Raw genomic sequence first — 21,333 nt, 5'->3', positions numbered from 1 at the left:
TGACTATCCACGAAGGAAAAGGGATAAAAGTCGAGTAACTAGGTCCACCATTAAAGAAAGAAAAAAAGGAGCCGAAGGAACTTAACGGAAGCTACAGAGGCAAAGATAACCCAAAAGGCAAACAGAAAGATGGAAAAGCAAGTGGGGAAGGAATGCGAGAAGAATCTAGGAGACGAAGGAAGCGGGAACCACTTCAAGGGCTGCGAAGCGACAGGGATCTGGGCCCGGGAAACCGACGCCTACGGAACCCCGAAAAGGCTAACGGGGAACAATGGGCCGGTGCGTCCCGGAGCAGCGAGCAGAGGAGGAGGCGAGCGCGGCGAGGCGCGGTCCGGGGGGACGGAAGGGCGCCGGGCTGCAGTAGCGGGAAGAGTTCGGGCGAGCAGCCGGGCGAAAGGCAAGTTGGCAGAACGCGAAGGGGCTCGGCGGGGCCCCGGGAGAGTGGCTGGGTGCTCGGCTTTCTCGTCCGGAAGAGCAGGGCGCCGAGGCCGCGGAAGGCAGGTGTGATGGAAGGAAAAAAGCGACCCGCTCGACAGGACCCCGGAGCTGCCGTGCGGACCAGACGCGGGGAGGGAAGGAAGCGGCGGCCCGAAAGGGAGGAGAGATGGAGGGGAGGGGACGGGCGGGCGAGCGGGGAGGCTTCACTCACAGTCCAGGTGCTTCTTCTTGGGCCCCATGATCTCGTGGGTCGTGGCCTTGCATACCGTCTTGGAGACCGCGGAGCCAGTGACACTGTGCTGGGCGGCGGTGATTCGGTCCGTCAGGCTCTGGCCGGACATTGCTGCGGCTCTCCGCCACCCCTCCCGCTCGGCAACCGGCGGGACCCGGGACCCCCAAGCGCCCGAGGGGCCCCACCCCCACCGCACCCCCGACCCCCACCGGCTCCCGGCTCGCCTGCCGGCCTGGGGCGGGGTTCAGGGCCGCGCGCCGCCACCCGGGCCGGAGAGCGCCGGCTCGCGTGGCCCCGCGGGCTCCCACACCGAGTCGGGGGCACTCCCGGGCCCAGCGCAAAAGCCTCGGTCCACCCCTTCGCTGGTCAGCTGGAGCCCGGCAGGGCAAGAGGGACAGGCAGCTGCAGGAAAATGGCGGCTCCAGGCTCCTCCTCGGAGCTTTCCGGGCTGCCCCTGCGTCACGTGACTCGGGTTCCGCCCCCTGCTCCCTTCCTCCCACCCCGTTTCCCTTCCCTTTTCTCTCCAGCGCGCGCCCCCCTCCCTCGCTCTGGCGAGGGAAGAGCGGGCGCCGCCCGCGATACGTGGAGGAACCCGCTCGGCTGGCGCAACAGGAGGCCCGCGAGGGGGGACCGTGGGGAGGGGGGAGCGCACGGGACGCCCGGCCGCGTCACGTGACGCCACTGCCAACAGGTCGCCCGAGGCAGGGCCCGCGTATCATAAGGGGCGGGGGAGGGGCGGTCGCTACAGTTCGCCACCCGTTCGCCCCGCGGTCACGGTGTCCTCGTGCCTGAGGTGGACGTCGTCGGCTTGACAAAGAGGTGAGGGAGCCACGGTTGCAGTGTCTCCGGGTGCCCGGGTGTCGGGGCTCCGCTCTCCGGTCTGGAGATACCCTGGCCCGCCTCCGGCCTTAAAGGAACAGGCTCCTGCCGGCTTGTATCTGAGCCCCGGAGCAGGCCTCTCGGCTGCGGAACTGCCCAAGGCTCCCTTTTTTTGCTTTAATCCCGGAAAGGTATTTTTTGTTGTTTTTATCCCCTGGTTTTCCATCCGAGTCTTAGAAATGTCACCTGATTTTGTTTATCTCCACTACTAAAACTCCACGTTGCTGCCAGGCTAAATTTAGACACAAGCCAGCCTTGTCTCTACTGTGTCATATACGACGGGAAGCACATAGCTTCACTGGAATTTGAAAAGGGAAGTAGTAGGATGATGTCAACAGTGATTAACTTGACCCTACAAGGCTGACAACTGGGGTGATTAAAGGTCCAGACCATAGAAGGAAGTGAGACTGGTTGGTAAATGGAGAAGTCCCATTCAGAGAGTGAGACATCAGGGACCTACCATCTCCCCTGGTTTAGCCTTTCTTCCCCTTGGCCTCTTTTTCTCTTGTGTGAGCCAGATTTCCATGGAAAGATATTGACAGCGCCCGGTACGCATTTTAAAGCGCCTATTACAAATTGAGAATCTGTTCTGGGAAATCCAGCTCTACTAACAAAGCCTTTTAAAATGTTATTAGTGTTGTACATTTAACTCAGGGCTAGGAATAAATTTTTAAATCTCTGAATGTTAAGCTTCCATCGTAGTTATACGCTTATATGCACTCTTGCTAGTTTCAAATGAAATGCTAGCATACTCAGAAAATCTGTGTACACCATCTGCCAACTGAATCTAAAATACCGTGCTCAAATCTGGTGACTCTCAAAAGACGCAAAACTAACATATTTAACATTGTGTGTGTGGTATCAGGAATTCTGTGGTCTCTTCTCTTTCACACACATCCTTTCCCGTTCTCCCCCCACTATGGCTATTTGAAATTCTGAAACACCTAAGCTTTTTGCCAAGAACTTGCAGTTCTTAAGCCAGCAGGTTTCAGTCCTGTCAAACCAGCTTGAAATTTCACAAAACTGTAAAACTTCCTTCAGTGCATCTGGGGTCCATCTGTAGTTTGGTGTCCAGTTTGCTGTCCCTTGTGTATCAGGCTGCAGAATTACTTTGTGTGTGTGTGTGTGTGTGTGTGTGTGTGTGTGTGTGTGTGTGTGTGCACGCGCGCGCGCGCTCCTGCATGGTGAACATGCATTTGTGGGATGCATGCTTGCATGTGTGGATGCACGTATGTGTGCAGGTGCACGTGTATACACATGCATGTAGAGGCCACAGGTTGATGCTGGGTATCTCCCTCAATTGCTCTCCACCTTCTGTATTGAGGCAGGGTCTCTTGAATCTGAAGCTTGCCCAGGGCTAGTATAACTAGCTATCTTGATCTGGGGATTCCCTGTCTCTGCCTCCTGCATGCTGGGATTACACATGCACTGGGCCTCATACTTCACAGCAAGCGCTTCCCCCCTCCACCTCTGCACTGAGCCATCTGGCTAGCCCTGCCAAGACATGTATGTCAGCCTCACTGCTGGTCTTCTGTAGCTTTCACTGTTTAAGGTACTGATTTGCCTGAACCTCTGCACTGATGAACCCCAATCTGAGCTCAGCACTAACTCAGTCTAGCTTTCAGTAGCTACAAATCCTTGTGAAAAATTTGAAAGTTATTCATAAGCGCACAGCATGAAATCTGTTTTTCTGCACTGTTATGAAAGGTATTTCACATTACCAAAGGGGTGCTTTTAAGTCACCTTTGTACAAATAATTGTGAATATTTAACAAACTAGCTTCTGTTAGAAATATCATTAAACTTTTTCCAAGGATACATTTCATAAGGGCCTACTAGGTAAACAGTAATCATTGTACAAGTTTATGTACAGTTGTGAGGTAAAAAACATGGAGAAATTTAGAAGGTAGCAATTTGTAAGAATGGGAATTAATTTTCTTACCTTACATGCTTAAGTTTTTGTCTATGTTCCATTTTCTTTATTCAAGAAATACCTTTGACATCCTAGAGTCCTCAAATCATTAGGACCCAAACTTCTCTTGTTCTCGTCCACTGTCCTAAATCCTTAATCCGTATGATCCTCTCCTTTGTTGCCTATTTCTCTTAATGGCCTCACCACCTATGGAGAAGCCTAAGTTAGAAGCCCAACCCACGATTCAGCCTAGGCTCTCCTTTTCTCTTACTTCATCTAGCCTAATGTCCAGAAGTCTGTCAAACCCTTGATGTTAGACATCCTAGACTTACATATATAAATGTATGTTTCTTAAAAATTACCTAGTCTGGCCAGGCATGGTGGCGCACACCTTTAATCCCAGCACTCAGGAGGCAAAGGCAGGCGGATCTCTGTGAGTTCAAGGCCAGCCAGGTTTACATAGTAAGTTCCAGGACAGCTGGGGCTATAGGGAGACCTTGTCTCAAAAAGACCAAAAAAAAAAAAAAAAAAAAAAAAATTACCCAGTCTGGTACTCTGCTGTAGCAGCGGGAAAAACAGACAAGGCAAGCTCTATTGTCACTACCCTAGACGATAAAAGTTGGGTCTCTGTGCTGTGGAAACTAGACTTCATGATCCAGCCCTCACTGCTTGTTGAGTCTCCTCTTCCTTGGTCCTCTGCACACACTTAGTATCACACTGCTTACTGTGCTGCTTTACACCCTCATAGGAAAGAGTCTCCTTTTGCTTCTCATTCAGTGTCTTGTACATAGTTGTGTGACTGTTGTCTTGCACTAAGGTTTCTGGAATGGTGGGGAGACAAACCATTACAGCTTGAGTCTGAACTGCCTCCTGTAGAGTCATGTGTTTAAACACCTGGTCTTCAATGGGTGGCTCTGTTTAGGGGAGTTGTATGACCTATCTGATGGAGGTAGGCCCATGAAGATGGACTCTTAAGTACACCTAACAGGACGTCTGACCCTGCTCCTTGCTTTCTGGTCATCTGACCATGTTAGGAACTCTGCCACATGATCCCACCATCACAGTGCCACTCCACTCTGCACAGTGGATGGACTGAAATCCTCTGAAACATGAGCCACTATAAATCCTTCCCCAAGTTGCTTCTGTCAGGTATTTTGTCACAGTGAGGAGAAAAGTAACACATATCCTCAAAAAGTGTGTTACAGCTGATGCACATCAGACACACCGTGTAATGACGGTTGAATGAATGAATGAAAACAAATCCTCTGGATAGACTATGACTCCAAATCTTCCATTTGATAAACTCTTCCCACTTTTTCACAAATGTAGTGTGTGTCCATCCCATAATTACCTGTCTAGGGCATCATCCTTAGTACTTGTTAATTGACTCTTTAAAAAAAAAAAAAACTATTGGGGCTGGAGAGATGGCTCAGTGGTTAAGAACACTGGATGTTCTTGCAGAAGACCCAGGTTTGAATCCCAGCACCCACATGGCAGCTAACAACTAAAAACAAAAGTATTGAAGACTTACTGTGTGTCAGGCACCAGAATTAAATTTTCTTTATGTATTTTACCGATTTTTAAAAAAATTTATGTGTATGGGTATATTGCCTGCATGTAGGTAAGTGCAATGCCCACGGAGAATAGAAGAGGCTGTCAGATCCCCTGGAACTGGAGTTTCAGACAGTTGTTAGCTGCCATTTGGGTGCTGGGATTCGAACCCAGGTCTTCTGCAAGAAAAACCAGTGTTCTTAACTGCTGAGCCATCTCTCCAGCCCCAGCACCAGAATTTAAATGCAGGCTACAGTTCTAACAGCGAATCCATCAGTTCTTTGGGAACTAATCAGTTCTCTCAGTCACTAACTTGAAAGCCCGTTTGCTTTACAAATGAACAGTCCCCAAACAGAAGGAAACAATGTGAATAGCATATGCCGTTTCTTAAACTCTCTCAACTAAAAAAAATTATGTTGTTGAGAGGCCTGGGAGTCTCGGGGGAAGGAATAACAGGTCTTTTTTCTAATGCCTCCTATGTACTAGAAACACAACAAAACTTTTTTATTTAATTCTTATTACAATAATTGCAAAACGTTTTGTGGTTGTCTAATATAGGAATACCAACAAGCCTTATAAATTAACTTCCCAAATCCCACAGATTCTAAGTGGCAGAGCAAAAAAAGAACTCATTCTTTTTTTAAAAAAATGTTATGGGGGGGGGCAGGCATGGTGGCGCACACCTTTAATCCCAGCACTCGGGAGGCAGAGGTAGGCAGATCTCTGTGAGTTCGGAGGCCAGTCTGGTCTCCATAGTGAATCCAGGACAGCTGGAGCTACAGGGAGACCCTGTCTCAAAAAGACCAAAAAAAAAAAAAATGTTATTTTTACTTTGTGTGTATGAGTGTATTGTCTGCATGTGTGTAAGTGCACCCATGTTGTGCAGTGCCTTTGGAGGTCAGAAAAGGGCATCAGATCCCCTGGAACTGGAGTTATGGAGGGTTGCTAGTTGCCATGTGGTTGCTGGGAATGGAACCCAGGTCCTCTGTAAGAGCAGCCAGTGCTTTTAACCGCTGAGCCAACTCTCCAGCCCCAGAACTCATTCTCTTTCCATTTCTCTATGTAGACCTTTTAGCCAATACTTGAAGCAACTGCCATTATAGATTAAATTCATTCCACTAATAGTTCTTGCCTGTATACAATTGCTAGGCTTTGCTAAATGTTGTTACAGTAATGTGCAAGACAAACGTCGTTTTCTTAGACTTTGGTGGGAGAGGGGCGGTATTTGTTTGTGGGCTTTTGTGTTTCTTTTGTTTGGAAATAGGTTCTTACTGTGTAGCCCAAGCTGATCTTAAATTCACTTCTTAGTGCCAGCTGGCCTGAAATCCATAGTCCTCTGGCCTCAGCCTTCTGAGTGCTAGGATTACAGGCATGTACACCACTGCTGGCCTGTTCTTAGACATTTAAAACTCTTAAGTGGGAAGTAAAATATATGTTTCACCTGAGAAAATCTGACAATGTCTATGACTTAAAAGTAAAAGAAAAATACCATAGGAGAGAAGAATGACCAGAATTTTCTCTTATTATTTCACTTACACCTATCTTTAGGTCCAAAGAGAACATGCTCATTTCCTATTCTTGCCTGTTCTCAGACATGTGTTATCTAAATTATACCCTTGACAGTCTGTTAACCAAGGTAACATGAACATCTGGCAACTCATTTCTCCCTTACCTTCAGTTATTTCTCTCCTTCATGATGTAGCCAAATCAGTAAAAGAGTGCCTTATATAACCCACTCTTTGCAGCAGCGCTCTCTCAGTAGAACTCAAGCAAGCGCCCTCTATCCAACTGGGAGAGACGTAATCTCTAGCATACATATTTGTGATAATAATAACACCATGTTAGTGTTGGTTACTTTTCCTGTGCCAAGCATGTAACACCTGTTATCTCTCCTTTACCCTAAAACAGCCTCACGAGCTTAAGAAGTACAAACATCTCATCACCAAATGGTTTCCTTCTCCTTTTAGGCATATAGCTAGACTGTTTCCTGGCCGCCTTTATGATTAGTTGGAGCAAAATGACTGATTTCTGTCCAAGAAAACACGGACAGAAATGAGGGTTTGGGCGGTGTGCCCTGAAAACCTCAAACACATGTTCAACATTCTTTCTTTTCCTACTTCCAGCTGAATAAAGACTTCAAAGAATCAAGAGGAAGTTGAAAATACAACAGGGAATAGACCTGGGTTCACAAATGAGAGCCTAGAAATGCTGCCTCGGAGCCTGTGTGACCAGGAGCACCTACACTGGATTGCATTTGCTTACATAATGACTGAACTTTGGTGCTTCTTGCAGATTAGCTGTTCTGGTAATACACTTCTCTGCTCTTGTTTTACTAACAAAGAAGTTGACATTTAGACCTGATACATAGCTTAGTGTTAGAGAGTTTGTCCTACATGAGCAAGGCTTTGGGTTCCCCCTATCCGGCACTAGGAGGTAGAAAACTATTCTCCATGCACTCACCCCTTTAATATGTATATAGCTTTACCCAGTAATGAAACTTTTTTCTTTTTGAGACAATATCTCCCTGTAGCCCCAGCTGGTCTGAAACTCGCTATGTAGATCAGGCTGGCCTCAGTCTCACAGAGATCTACCTGCCTCTGCTTCCCGAGTTCTGGGGTCAAAGATATGCACTGCCTTAATAAAGCTTTCTTCTAAGACTGGAGAGATGGCTCAGTGGTTAAAAGAGCTTGCTGCTTTCAGATGACCAGAGTTTGGTTCCCAGCATTCACATTGGGTGGCTTGCAACCATCTCTAACTCCAGCACTAGAGGTTTTGACATCTCTTATGGCATCCTTGTGCACCAACATGCATGTATGAGTACATACACACATGTACACACAGACACATAAATACAGTCCTTAAAAAACAGATTCCATGGAACTGGAGAGATGGCTCAGCAGTTAAGAGCACTGACTGCTCTTATAGAGGACCTGGATTCCCAGCATCCACATGGGGCTAGCAACTGTTTGTAACTCTAGTTCCAGGGGATTTCGATGCCCTCTTCTGACCTCCATGGGCATTGCACAACTGCACAACACGGGTGCACTTACATACATGCAGACAATACACTCAAACACATAAAAAATAAAAATATTTTAAAAAAATTGAAAAGATTCCAATTCTTAACTGAGAGAGATGGGGGCAGGGAGGAAAGAAGAAGAAATTGGGGCTTAGGGAGAGTTAAGTAACATACTTCGGTGTGCTCAGTCGTTAGGTGTGTTAATCATTTTCCATTGCTGTAACAGGATACATGAGAGAAACAACTGAAGGAAAGATTTATTTTAGCTCAAGATTTCAGAGATGTCAGCAATGGTCAGCTGGTGCCAATACTTTTATGCCTGTAGTTAGAACTACAGCAGAAGGGCGTGGCAGAGAAAGGTTGCTGACTTCATAGCAGCAGGAAAGTGAGAGAGCAGATGGGCCAGAGAAGGATCCAGACAAGATATCTCCAGCCACTTCCCCAAGTAGGCTGCACTCCTGATAGCCCAGTCAGCTAAGAATTCATCTACCAGTTAATTCATTGATAAAATTAGTCACCTCTGGATAGAACCACTTCTCAGGAATGCCTCCAGTTGTGGACCAGGCCTTTAACTCTTTTTTTTTTTTTTTTTCCTTTTTCTTTTTTTTTAGACAGGGTCTCCCATAGCCCCAACTATCCTGGAACTCACTATGTAGACCAGGCTGGCCTTGAACTCACAGAGATACACCTGCATCTGCCTCCTGAGTGCTGAGATTAAAGGCACGCTAGGCCTTTAACTCTTAAAGGCAACTTTTGTAAAGGCCCTTTATGGTCGTAGGGGAAATAGTACTAGATCTCAGTTCTGCCTTTAGCACCTGTCTTCTCATGGCTTGAGTTCTGTTAAACTATTTCATGGTTTTCTAACATTTTTATAGCAGTTCTATATTGCCCTTTAATATATACTGTGTGATGGCTAATTTTGACCATCAACTTGATTGGATTAAGCAACACCAGGAGGGCTGTAAAGATATCTCAGTTGATAAAGTGCTTGTTACAAACATGAGGAAGCCTGAGTTTACTCTTCAGAACCCATGTGCTTAAAAAAGAAAAAGAAGGAAGAAGGGAGGGAAGGAGAGAGGGAGGGAGAGAGAGAGAGAAGAGAGAAGGCAGGTGTGGTGGTGGGTGTTTGTAATTCCAGAGCTGGAGAGACAGAGACGGGCAAGCAGATCCCTGGGGCTTCCTGGCCACCAGCCTAGCCCATAGCAGGTTCCAGGCTATTGAGGGGCCCTGTCTCAAAAGAAGAAAATGATAGGCGGTGCCTGAAGAATGACATCCAAGGTTATCCTCTGGCCTACACACACACACACACACACACACACACACACACAAAGGAACAGCAAGGAGATTAGTGAAGCATACCTCAGGGTATGTGGGGGTAGCACATCCCATCACCCAGGATCCTTCACTGAATAAAAAGGGAAAAAGAAAGGCAGGTGGGCCCTTGCATCACCTCTCTGCTTCCTGACTACAGATGCCATGTGACCAGTGCTCCTGCCTCTATGCTTTTCCCACCACGATAGGCTGTGTCCCTCAGGGAGCAAAAAGAAACTTAAGTTGCTACACATCAAGTATTTTATCACAGCAATGATTAAAGAATTCACATCACTCCACCTAGCATTAGCTACAAAAACAGTATCAGGCTACCTCCACCCTTTCTCACTTTTGAGGCTCTATTACTCTCTATTGTTTTGTTTAGGGAGGTAGGGTCTCATATCACTGTGTGGCCTTGAACTCTATGTAGGCAAGGGTGACCTTGAATTCCTGATCATCCTGCCTCCATCTCCCAAGTACTGGCATTACAAGCTTGGGCCAGCACACCTGGTATTTAACCTGCCTTTAACACCCACACTTTGCACTTTTTCAGGTTGTTACAGTTTGAATATGAAGTAACCTCCCCCAAAGCCTCACATATTGAAGAGTTACTCCTTAGCTGGTGGTACTACTTTGGAAACTTTAGGAGGTAGGGTTTAGCTGAAGGAAGTAGGTCACTGAGGATATTTCCTTTCTGTCTCTCATCTTCCTGTCTATCATAAAGGTAGTGGACAATCTCATTTATTTTTAATGGCTTATTTTTATGTGTATTGTGGGGAGGGGGCATTATGCTCCAGAGGAGTGTTGAATCCACTGGAACTGGAGTTACAGGTGGTTGTGACTGACCCCCCCCCCACCACCATGGGTACTGAGAACCAAACTCTGTTTCTCTGGAAGAACAGAAAGCACTCTTAACCACTAACCATTCCTCCAGCCCCAGTCTCCTCCTCTACATACTCCTACGGCCATGATGTTCTGCTTCACACAGGCCAGAATCATTAGAGCCAAGAACTACTGGCTAAAACCTCTGAAACCGAACTAAAGCAAGTCTCATAGCAACAGAGTTAGCACAAGCATATTGATTTAACAATTTCCAACATGATTTACAATATATTTATACTTTTTACAACTTTTCAGAGATGATATGCTAGTTGACTATTAAATGTAATCCTTCCCTTTAAAAAGAAAATTAGCCAAATCATGACCCTGAGATATCACTATAAATCTAAATCCAAAACAAAATAAAACTAGAATACATAAGATGTGAAGCTGTGTGGGGTCCCTCTTTCTCATTTTTCTGTGTTTTTTTTCTTTCCTAAGGGACTGAATCAATTTAGAATTAATTTGAATACACAACATTGAAATAATATAAGATCATAGGTTTAATGATAATGTTTAGGATGTTATGACTGGTAGATATCAGTAAAAAAGAAATTTATTTTGAGGCACTAGGAGAAGCACTAGATTTAGCGTCATACTTAGGTCTGAACTTAGGGTCAGAATTCTGAGCAAGTTATTTGGTTTTCACATACATAGCACCAGGGGTAGTAGAACATATTTTATGGGCTTTCTATCAGTATTAAAATAATGTACATAAAGACAAGTAGAGCCAGGCGTGGTGGCGCACACCTTTAATCCCTGCACTTGGGAGGCAGAGGCAGGTGGATCTCTGTGAGTTCAAGGCCAGCCTGGTCTACATAGTGAATTCCAGCATAGCTGGGGCTACAGGGAGACCCTGTCTCAAAAAAGACCAAAAAAAAAAAAATACAAGTATAGGGGCTGGGATATAGCTCAGTTGGTAGAGTGCTTGTCTAGTTGCACACAGCCCTGATTCCAACCCCAGCACTGCATAAACCAGGAATAGTGGTGGATATTTGTAATCCTAGCATTTGAGAAGTGGAGGCAAAGAGGATCAGGAGTTCAAAGTCAAATTCAGCCATATGCAAACTGAGGTCATTCTGAAATATGAAACCCTGTTTCATAGAGCAAAAAAAAAAACTAAAAACTAATACAATGCCTGACACTCAACTATCACTCAATAAGTAAGACCAAACAATAAGCATTTGCTCAGAATTTGCTATGGACAAAGAACTCCACTAGATTTTCAGGAGTCAGATTAATTTGAATAAATATAACACAATTAAGTACTTAATAGAGGTAGTACATAAGAACAGAAAACCTAACTGCTTGGAAAGAGCAATGAGGCTTTCCTAAGGGCACTGACACTTGAGCTCACTCTTAAAGGGTGATCAGGAGTTGTAAAGGAAACAGTTATTACTTAAATTAGAACAAACCACACATTCAAAAGAATAAACCATTTGAGAACTGAAATGGGTGCATGTGTGGAGCACAGTACATGTGATGAGGGTGTGTGGCATGCAGTTAGCAAGTACTGTAATTCCCCAGCACCTGTCTATGTTACACAGTGGTTTAAGCTGTGGAAGCACATCAGTAAAATATATTCAAGTTTCCTGTCTTCACAATATTTATTTTCAAGGGGGCTGTAAAATCAAAGAAATAAATGTAAAATAAATGAATAGGTGCTGTGAAGAAAAATTAGCAAAGTGAAGTAATTTAAAATGTTAGGAAAACCCTAAAGATTCTACTAGAACACTCTTATATCTGATAAGCACTTTCAGCAGAGTATCAGGATATAAAATGAATATACAGAAATCAGTAGCTTTTCTTTTAAGAAGGAGCTTCTTTTATTTTAATATCTCAACCTTATCACTTAGCTACAGTGAGCAGGAATCTAAGAACTCTGAAATATAAGCATATGCTTCGGATAACTCTATTCTCTCTCTCTCTCTCTCTCTCTCTCTCTCTCTCTCTCTCATCTCTCTGTTCTGGGAATTGAAACCAGGACTTTATGCATGTTAGGCAGGCACTTCACCACAAAACTGTATCTCCAACACAATTTTTTCTTTATTAATTCTTGGCGGTGGGGGGGGTTAAGACCGGGTCTCCCTGTAGCCCCAGCTGGCCTGGAACTCGTTATGTAGACCAGGCTAGCCTTGAACTCACAGAGATCCCCCTGCCTGGCTTCCTTATTAATTCTTAAGGTTGGCATATACAGTAATGGGTATCATTGTGGAGTTTTTAGACATATATGCCATTATACTTTGTTTTCATTTGTCTCCCTCCATGACTGCCCTCCCCCTTCTCCCATCCTTCCCCAGAGAGTCCCCCTTTGATTTCATGTCACATGTATTCTATTACCCTTCTTTTTTATGTCTTCCTTAAGACCTTTTCCTCCCTTCTCATGATCCTTTTTCTACTTTGTTCTCTCACAGACTCATACACACACAGAATTTTAAATCTAGATTCCACATATGAGAGAAATACAGTGTTTGTCTTTCTAAGTCTGACTTATTTCGCTTAACATAATGATTTCCAGTTCCCTCCATTTTCCTGCAAATACGATTTTTAAATTCATTATAGCAGAATAGAATTCCACTATGAGTTTCTCTGCTATATGTTAACTTAAGAGTCCTTTGGGTATATACCCAAGCTTGAAATAGCACATTCATAGATTATTCTTTCCTCACATCCTCATCAGGACTTTTAATCTTTTTTATTTTATAATAGCTATTCTGACTGGAGTGAGATGAATTATCAAAGCCATTTTTTAAAATCTTTTTTAAACAGGGTCTCCCTGTAGCCCCAACTGGCCTAGAACTCACTATGTAGACCAGGCTGGCCTTGAACTCACAGAGATCCACCTGCCTCTGCCTCCCAAGTGCTGGGACAGCAGGTGTGTGCCACCACTCCCAGTTTCAATGCCATTTTAATTTACATCTCTCTGATAAAGGGTGTTGAACAGTTTCAAGAATTTATTAGCCATTTCTGTTTTTTCTTTTGGGAACTGTCATATTACATTAGCCTATTTATTGATTGTAGGATTGTTTTGGTGTTTAATTTTTGCAGGATTTGTTGGTTGGTTTGTTTTTGTTTTCTTTGAGACATGGTCTCACTGTGTAGCTCTGGCTGGCCTCAAACTCATAGAGGTCCTCCTGCCTCTGCCTATGGAGTGCTGAGATTAAAGGAGTTGCCCACCTTGCCCAGCATAATTTTTGAAGTTTTAAATTTTTTTTCTAGATATTAATTCCCTGTCAGATGTGTAATTGTCAAAGAGGTTTTCAAATTCTGTAGGCTTTCTCTTCACTCTGGTGATTTTCTTTGCCTTGTAGAAGGTTTTAACTTCATGCAATTCCATTTGTAAATTTTTAATATTATTTCATAGGATATTGAAGTTCTTTACATAAAGTTCTTTCCTGTACCTATAATGATAATGTTTTACATATGATTTCCTCTCTCTCGCAATTTCAAAGTTTCAGGTCTTACATTATGGTCTTTGATCCATTTTGAGCTAATCTTTGTGCTGCATGAGAGAAAGGGATCTAATTTCATTCTTCTACATGTGAAAATTTGGTTTTCCCAGTACCATTTCTCTTTTCTCCAATATATGTTTTTTGTATCTTTGTGAAAAAATAGGTAGCTGTTAACTATGTGGGTTTATTTCTGGGCCCTCTGTTCCATTTCATTGCTCTATAAATCTGTTTTGTGCCACTACTATGCTGTTTTTATTACTATGGCTCCATAATAAAATTTGAGATATTGTGATACCTCCAGCATTGCTCCTTCTGCTAATGTTGCTTGACCAGTTGGGTCTTTTGTGCTTCTATATGAGTTTGAGGATTGTTTCTTTTTCAAGTTCTATGAATACTACTGTTGTAATTTTGATGGAGATTTCGCTCAATTTATAGAGCACTTGAATATCATTATTTCTGTTTCTAAGCTGTACTATCAAGTTCTTACCTGAAGTCATGCATTCTAGGACTCACTGTACTGTTTTAATCGCTACTGTAATGTTGAACCTACTACCTCACCTCCACAGAGGCCACTGTTTCTTGGGCAGTCTTCATGCTGCCACCTGCCAGGTTTTAAAAATCAAACTGAAAAACATGAGGCTTTTGAGTTTGTTTGGTTTGTACCTGATCAGCAAACATCCTGAAAAAGAAAAAAAATGGCATCTTCAAATAACAGAGTTTTATGAAAATTATCAATGCAGGTTCTAAACACAGTATAACTTGTTTTTAATGCAATTTGAATCGGTTGAGCCTTTACTTGAGTGGGTTAATAGTCACCTTTCTTTGAATAGCGATGATTAGTATGTTAGTCTAAAGCAAAATTCTGAATTCAGTTACACAATTTTAAAAAGATAAAAACCAAAGCTAAGCTTGGTAGATCATACCTATGGTTCCAGTCTTTCAGAGGCAGAGGCAGGAGGATCAGGAATTGAAGTCATCTTCACCTACATAGCTAGTTGGAGGCCAGGAGGCAAGCCTGGGCTACATGAGAAAACAAGCTGACAGCTTATGGCAAGTGGTTTCTTTCCCAATATCCCAACTGCAAAAGTAGGTGCTAAGCATATGAAAACTCTGAATGAGGCTCAAAATTCACTATTAGATATTCCTATTACTAAATAGTAAAACCTCAAGCAATACTGCCTTATCCGCTTTCAGAACACATGATTTTCTTTAGTGCATTTTAATGTATTGCTGACATTTGCACAATTCACTTCTTCCCTTCATTAGAATTTCTCCCCAAATGCTTCTGTTGTAATCAACAGGGGAAACAGAAGTATGTGGTTACTGTAATATCCCAATCTCTCAAGTCACACCTTGGGTTTCTTCACAGATGTGTCCTTTGCCCCTCATACTCACTGCCTGTGACAGATCCTATGGAGATTATGGAAGCTTATGCAGATATTCAATTCTTCCCCAAGTGCCAGGACACAGAGCTAAGGTTGGGTTCACAAAGCAGGGTCACTTGGACAGCCCTGGTTGTCTGTCGAACGCCCCCCAAGCCCACCAGGCTGGGGTCTTCAACAAAAAAGACACTCAGGTGTAAGTCTGAAGTTATATGAGGAATTTATTAAAGGGACACCAGGTACAGAGAGGAGAGCGCTCTCTAGAAGGAAAAATCAGGAAGAATCTACTGAGGGGTCCCACAGGTCCTTTTTATCTGACCCGGAGTTTGGGTCACCTAGGTGATTCTTGACAACAGAAACAAAAGGGTTACTAAGAGACAGCACGAAGGCTGAACTGAAACTAACTTTCTAGAAGACTTGATTTATCAACCAGGTACAGCCTGTCAGCTCTGACCGCTGAAGCAGAGAGCTCAGAAGCTCTTAAAGTGACAACTCCAAATTTCCGATGCTTTTGGCAAGCATGGCTCCTGACATTTCCCCCTTTCTTTTTATATTTTTTAAAGATGACGTACGTGCCAATACTTGGGATGGAATGACCGTGCCTGTCTTAGGTTGTCCTCTGCCAGAGTGAAAGCCGTTGGGGGCGGCCGGCGTCCCGCTTTCCTCTGAGAGAATCTTACCCATCTCTGGCTAACCGGCCTCCTGAAAGCTCCCAGTGAATGGCCACGGCCTTGGGGAAGAAACGGGAAGTGCCACTGAGGCACAGTGCCACGGAGAGAGAAAGTGATCTACAGGACCAGAGTCTGGAACTGACATATGGCCAAATCATGCAGCATATAAATTGTAACTTTCTAATTTAAGTTTGTGTCAAATTTGCTAAGTCTACCATTCTCTAACTTTCTACCTGTGCAACCGGGAACTGGAGGTTAGGCAGAACCTAAGTCTCCCCTCCAAACGAATAAAAAGGACCCCACAGCCCTAAGGGTTAAAGGGAGGACAGAAGGGAAGAAGGACAACACAAATGAGCATAACAATGGTGCACAAATCATGCGGGAAAAACAATTAATCAAACAGGGCGATGCGTCAAAGTCCAGAGACATAGAACGGTGGGCGCCAGGTGGTGGAAACAGTCTACGGACAGCGCACAAAGAGTCCAAAAAATCGATCCAGGAAAACTCGAGAACAGTGGAGATAATGATGGATGGTGCCACGACGACATAGGCGCAGAGAAGAGCAGGACGGCAACAGCAGCGGAAGTGAGGCAACGTAAGTGAACACATCATGGCGATATCCTGTGAAAAAAGCAGAAACACACCCCCTACCCGGGCCACCTACCAGGTAGCCACATTAGCGTGCAATTGTAGCAGCAATATCCTTTTGAAAATGAAGTGCAGAAAAGATGAGAGCGGCAGCCCGTTTGTGAGCCTGTCGCTGCAGACAACGAGACACACAGCAACCACCAATCAACAGTATACAGAGGATAATTACTAAAGTAACCAAAGAAGAGCCAGTGCTATGTAAAATACTCTGAAACCATCCACGAGGATCAAGACCAGAGAGAGAATTTGCTAAAGAAGCCTCTGTCAGAGTGAAAGCCATTGGGGGCGGCCGGTGTCCCGCTTTCCTCTGAGAGGATCTTACCCATCTCTGGCTAACCGGCCTCCTGAAGGCTCCCAGTGAATGGCCACGGCCTTGGGGAAGAAATGGGAAATGCCACTGAGACACAGTGTCACGGAGAGAGAAATTGGACTGCGGGACCAGAGTCTGGAACCGAAACATGGCCAAATCATGTAGCATTTAAATTGTAACTTTGAATTTGGTTTTTTGATTTTGGAATTCACTACCTGTGAATTCTCTACCTGTGCAATTGGAGGTTAGGCAGAGCCTAAGTCCCCCCTCCAAACGAATAAAAAGGACCCCACAGCCCAAGGGGTCAAAGGGAGGACATAAGGGAAGAAGTACCACACAAATGAGCATAACAATGGTGCACAAATCATGTGGGAGAAACAAGCAATCAAAGAGGGCAGGGATGTATCAGAGTAGAACTGTGGGCTCCAGGCAATGGAAACAGTCCAAGGGCAGCGCAAACAGAGTTTAAAAAATTGGTCCAGGAAAACTGGGAACATAGGCGGTGATGATGGATGGTGCAGCGATGACACAGGTGGCATAGAGTCCGGGCAGAGAAGAGTAGGACGGCAACAGCAGTGGAAGCGAGGCGACGGGAGTGAACACATCATGGCGATATCCTGTGAAAAAAGCAGAAACACACCCCCTTCCCGGGCCACCATGGGGCTGGGTAGCCACGTTAGCGAACAATTGTAGCAGCGGTGTCCTTTTGAAAATGAAGAGCAGAAAAGACGATTGCGGCAGCCCGTTTGTGAGCCTGCCGCTGCAGACGAGATACACAGCAAACAGCGATTAACAGTATACATAGAACAATCACTAAAGTAACAAAGAAGAGCCAGAGCTATGTAAAATACTCTGAAACCATCCGCGAGGATCAAGACCAGAGAGAGTATTTGCTAAAGAAGTAGCTTTTTGATCAATAGAAGTAGCGGAAGGCAATTTTTTTGAAAATGCTGTAAAGATTTTAATGCTGCAAAGATTTCTTCCTGCAATTGCATCTCATTAAATGTAGCATTATCCATTTTACCCTGAATGTACAGCTCCAAATTGTGCCATTCATAAAGAGAGTCATTAAATTTATAAGGAGTGATGCAAATCTGAGTAGAATTATAATCACAGGCATATTGTACAGTTTTCTGTAATTCCAAGAGTTTACTACCTAACCAATGAAATCCGCTTTGTAAAGCCACAATTTTATCTTGTAAGTGAGCATTCACCTGAGCCTGTTGTGTCCAAAGCTTATGGGAGTTGTCATGCCAATGTTTAACAAAAGTCTGCGACTGCGCAGACTTCTGCAGCGCCACACCAGCAGTAGTTGCGGTAGCGGCCAAGGCAATAAGACCTAAAATAGCAGCAATAATCAGGCCAATCTTACGTTTACCACACCGTAGCAATCTTTTAAAGAATCGCAAAATCAATCCTTGAGCAGGACTGCTTTCCCAGGAACTATGCATTTTCACAGGAATCCATAAAGAATTCCTTTGAGTCAAAATCATAGCAGAGTCAAAAGCTGGATCAAAGGCTATAGAATTGTTAAGACACGTATACAAATGACAATTTTTGCAGGTTAAGTTCATGTCCTGTATAACCATATGTCCAATTAAGATTACTAAAGTGCACACAGGCTGTGACATTGTACTGTTTAACTTTAGTAAAGTCATAAAATACCTTATCTTAAGTAAGAGCAACAGTTCCATTAAAGAGTTCTACAGGCTTAAGAGCAGCTAGTCTTAACCAAGGTTGGGGATTGGCTATACCCTCCACCCAATCCACGACAGTAGTAGTATCGAACTTATTTTTCATGGGAATAACATCCTGTAGATCACACATGGAGACAAATTCCTTATAATCATCACAATTTTGTAACCAAGTCCCTGAAGGACCCCAATCGATCCAAGTATGATTCCTGGACCTATAAACTTTTCCTATTAACCCTCTACAATCTTGCCATATCAAGGCTTGCCTTTCAGAGATCTGGGCATAGGATGAACTGTCACATTCTGGGAGAGATGGAGCAGCTGTAGTCTCATATTCAGTCCAAGCTGAACCTATTGACTGAACAGAAAACCGTAGCATCTCTGGATGGCTACGGGACCATTTACCTCCTGGAACAACCCAATGTTGCTGTTTTATAGGATAGCATGGAGGAACTCCAAAGCACATAATATCAGCTGTAACAAATTGAGTATAATTGAACAGTGTCCCTTCCTCATCAGGAAAATCTGGTCGACCTGTTCCATAAGGTGGTGACAAAACATCTATAGGAGAAGTAGGAACCACGATAGTGGACTCCTTCCAAGTATAAGGACGGAGTAGAGGAGGATTAGGCACATGAGCCCAATAAGTAGTCTCAGCTGTAATGACAGACACCCAACCATAGATAATGATAAACAGGAGGTTCCTATGGGAGGAAGACATGACTAGAGACAATAGTACTATTAGTCTTCAGATGCTAAATAAGTTATACCTGATAGTAGTTCTAAAAACAATATAGTGAAGCTGAGGCTGTTGAAGTCATAAGCTGTAGAGGAAATAGAACTGTGAAGGCATACACCAAGGTAGGAAGTAAACTCACCAGGAGGGAAAGCCAAATGATGATATCCATACATGAGAGAAGAATACTATATACCATACTTTCAGTAACCAAGGTAACTGACAACAAACACAGTTGTGATGACAGTGTCATGAAGACAACACGTATCAGAGGCTGGTCCCTGACAACCATAGGTTTGCAAGGTAATGAGAAACAAACATGACATGTTCAGCTGAAAACAAGCATTAACAGAAATAACTAAAAGTTAAATTCTTTGAGACATGTATCCAGGAGTGAGTAGTATTCTTAGACCTAGTCATTAAGTACTGACAGTAGTGAGAGATAACATAGTCCTCAAAGGGGAAACCGAGTAAAGATTTAACTAATTTGTCATAGACAACATACTGAATGGGAAAGTAACATACATGCAAAAGAAGGTCTCAGGAAGCTTGTTCCGGCAAAACTGGAGACATTCACTTCTTCTGTGAAGGAAGACCATAGGGCTTGGCACATCGGCAGCAGTGACATATGTCATGAGATGAATCAATGTTAGAACAATATCTAATATAATCTGACAAAGATCCTTTTTTCTACATGCTTTCAGGACTGCCTGACAGGTAGCATTTGCGTTTTTGTAAGCTAAGCGTTTCACAAGCCGAGTATTAGCCTGACAGCCAACAAACAATCTGGACACAAAGTCTAGATAAGATTCATTAGGGCCCTGTTTGATGTTAGTGTAGTCCTCAGTGCACCCTCCTGTAGAAGGCAGTTCATTCCAGGCTTTTTTCGCTGCAACATTAGCTTGAGCATATATGGCATTAGGGAACTTTAATTGTAATGCCGTTTCCTTATAGTGGCCTTCTCCTGCAAGCATCTCGAAAGTAACTGGAATATGGAGACTCTTATTTAGGTCAGCGGTAGCCAAACAGAATTTGTTAAAATGAGACCTCCATATACAATAGTCCTTTCCAATCATTAGGAAGCAACTGCTCAGTAAGCAGGGAATCCAACACAGCTCAAGTAAAGGAAGCTGTAGGGCCTTGCTGCAGACAAGCAGATTTAAAGGTTTGCAAGGCTTTGAACTGAAACAGAGTCTCTCCAGTACTCTGACTATCATGGGGCTCCATGAGTGACATGAAGCCTGACACATCCTCACCTGCAGCAGTGGCCTGCTGCACAATCTTTTGTAATGGAGACAGGGCAGGTGCAGTAGACGACATACAGACCTGCATATGAGTTGGTGTAGGCCAGCACTGGGTGTCCCTGTCAGGTTGTATCTCTATTATAGAGAATGACAACTGAGCCTGTGATTGCGAAGCAGTAGCCTCGGTAGAGGCTTTAGAGGACTCCTCAGGGTGGTCTCGCACATCATCACACAGCTCACGAACCTTCTTTGTTGTAGAAGCTGTAGAAGACTGAGCAGGACAAGTCACAGTAGCACACTCGGCCTTTGTACAATAATCTCAAATGAGAATCCAGAGCGTGAGAGTCTCCTCCGGGATTTGAGAGTGCTCCTGCTTAATATAATACATTTGTAACTCGGCACCCACTTTATACCATACATCTAATGTCAAGGGACCCTGACCAGGAAACCAAGGGCACACTTTCTCAAGCAATTCCACAAATGTAGTCATGCCGTGTGTATCGAGTATCACACCTTGTTCCTGAAGAATATGCTTAAGCCGGCCCATAGTCCTGGGAAAGGAGAAAACCGTCAATTGAAATAAGAGAAAAATCTTGTTAATTGGAATTATAAGTTGTTAGCATGGATAGAAGACACAAGTGTGTTCTTGTACGTCCTCCAAAGCCTGTGGTGAAAAGGTCCTGTGGAGTAAAAGAGATACGTATGTCTTGAGCAGGTTTCCAAGGTATTAGACAACAAACCAGAAGTAGGTAGTCAAGGACGATGCAAACATATACATTGGGATACCAGGGAATGGACATCAGTTTCCATGGACACACAAACATTTGCAACCCCAAACCTAGGTCCTGAAGAACATACTTTTTAGCAATTTTTTATATTTAAAATTAACAACTTAACAATTAGCAAGGTGTAAAGGGAATATAACAATCATGGCAGTCAGGAGCAAAAATGCAGGATGGCGCAGCCACATTAGGCT

General features: G+C 44.0%; 1 protein-coding gene and 1 long non-coding RNA gene across 17 annotated transcripts in view; one reads left to right on the top strand and one right to left on the bottom strand.

The window, feature by feature from the left end:
- The window catches only part of Picalm (phosphatidylinositol binding clathrin assembly protein), a 95,690-nt gene extending 94,555 nt beyond the window's left edge, over positions 1-1,135 (bottom strand). For 7 of the 16 annotated variants that reach the window (XM_008844147.2, XM_008844159.1, XM_008844149.2 and 4 more), the window contains exon 1: positions 650-1,135. In XM_008844147.2, the coding sequence (XP_008842369.1) occupies positions 650-779 (130 nt within the window). In that variant the 5' untranslated portion in view covers positions 780-1,135. The remainder of the gene's footprint in view (positions 1-649) is intronic. The other 9 variants (XM_008844146.3, XM_008844144.3, XM_008844145.3 and 6 more) reach the window with 9 other exon arrangements.
- A 69-nt stretch (positions 1,136-1,204) lies between these two features.
- Positions 1,205-7,673, top strand: LOC108491372. The gene is made up of 2 exons (XR_001872710.2): positions 1,205-1,489; positions 7,135-7,673. It is a non-coding gene; the product is annotated as an uncharacterized LOC108491372 (long non-coding RNA).
- Positions 7,674-21,333: the final 13,660 nt, after the last annotated feature.

The sequence above is a fragment of the Nannospalax galili genome, unplaced genomic scaffold (assembly GCF_000622305.1).
Source record: "Nannospalax galili isolate Female #2095 unplaced genomic scaffold, S.galili_v1.0 scaffold278, whole genome shotgun sequence".
NCBI classification, from domain to species: domain Eukaryota; kingdom Metazoa; phylum Chordata; class Mammalia; order Rodentia; family Spalacidae; genus Nannospalax; species Nannospalax galili.
Note: the sequence above shows the minus strand (reverse complement) of the source record. Positions and strands in the feature narration are given on the sequence as shown.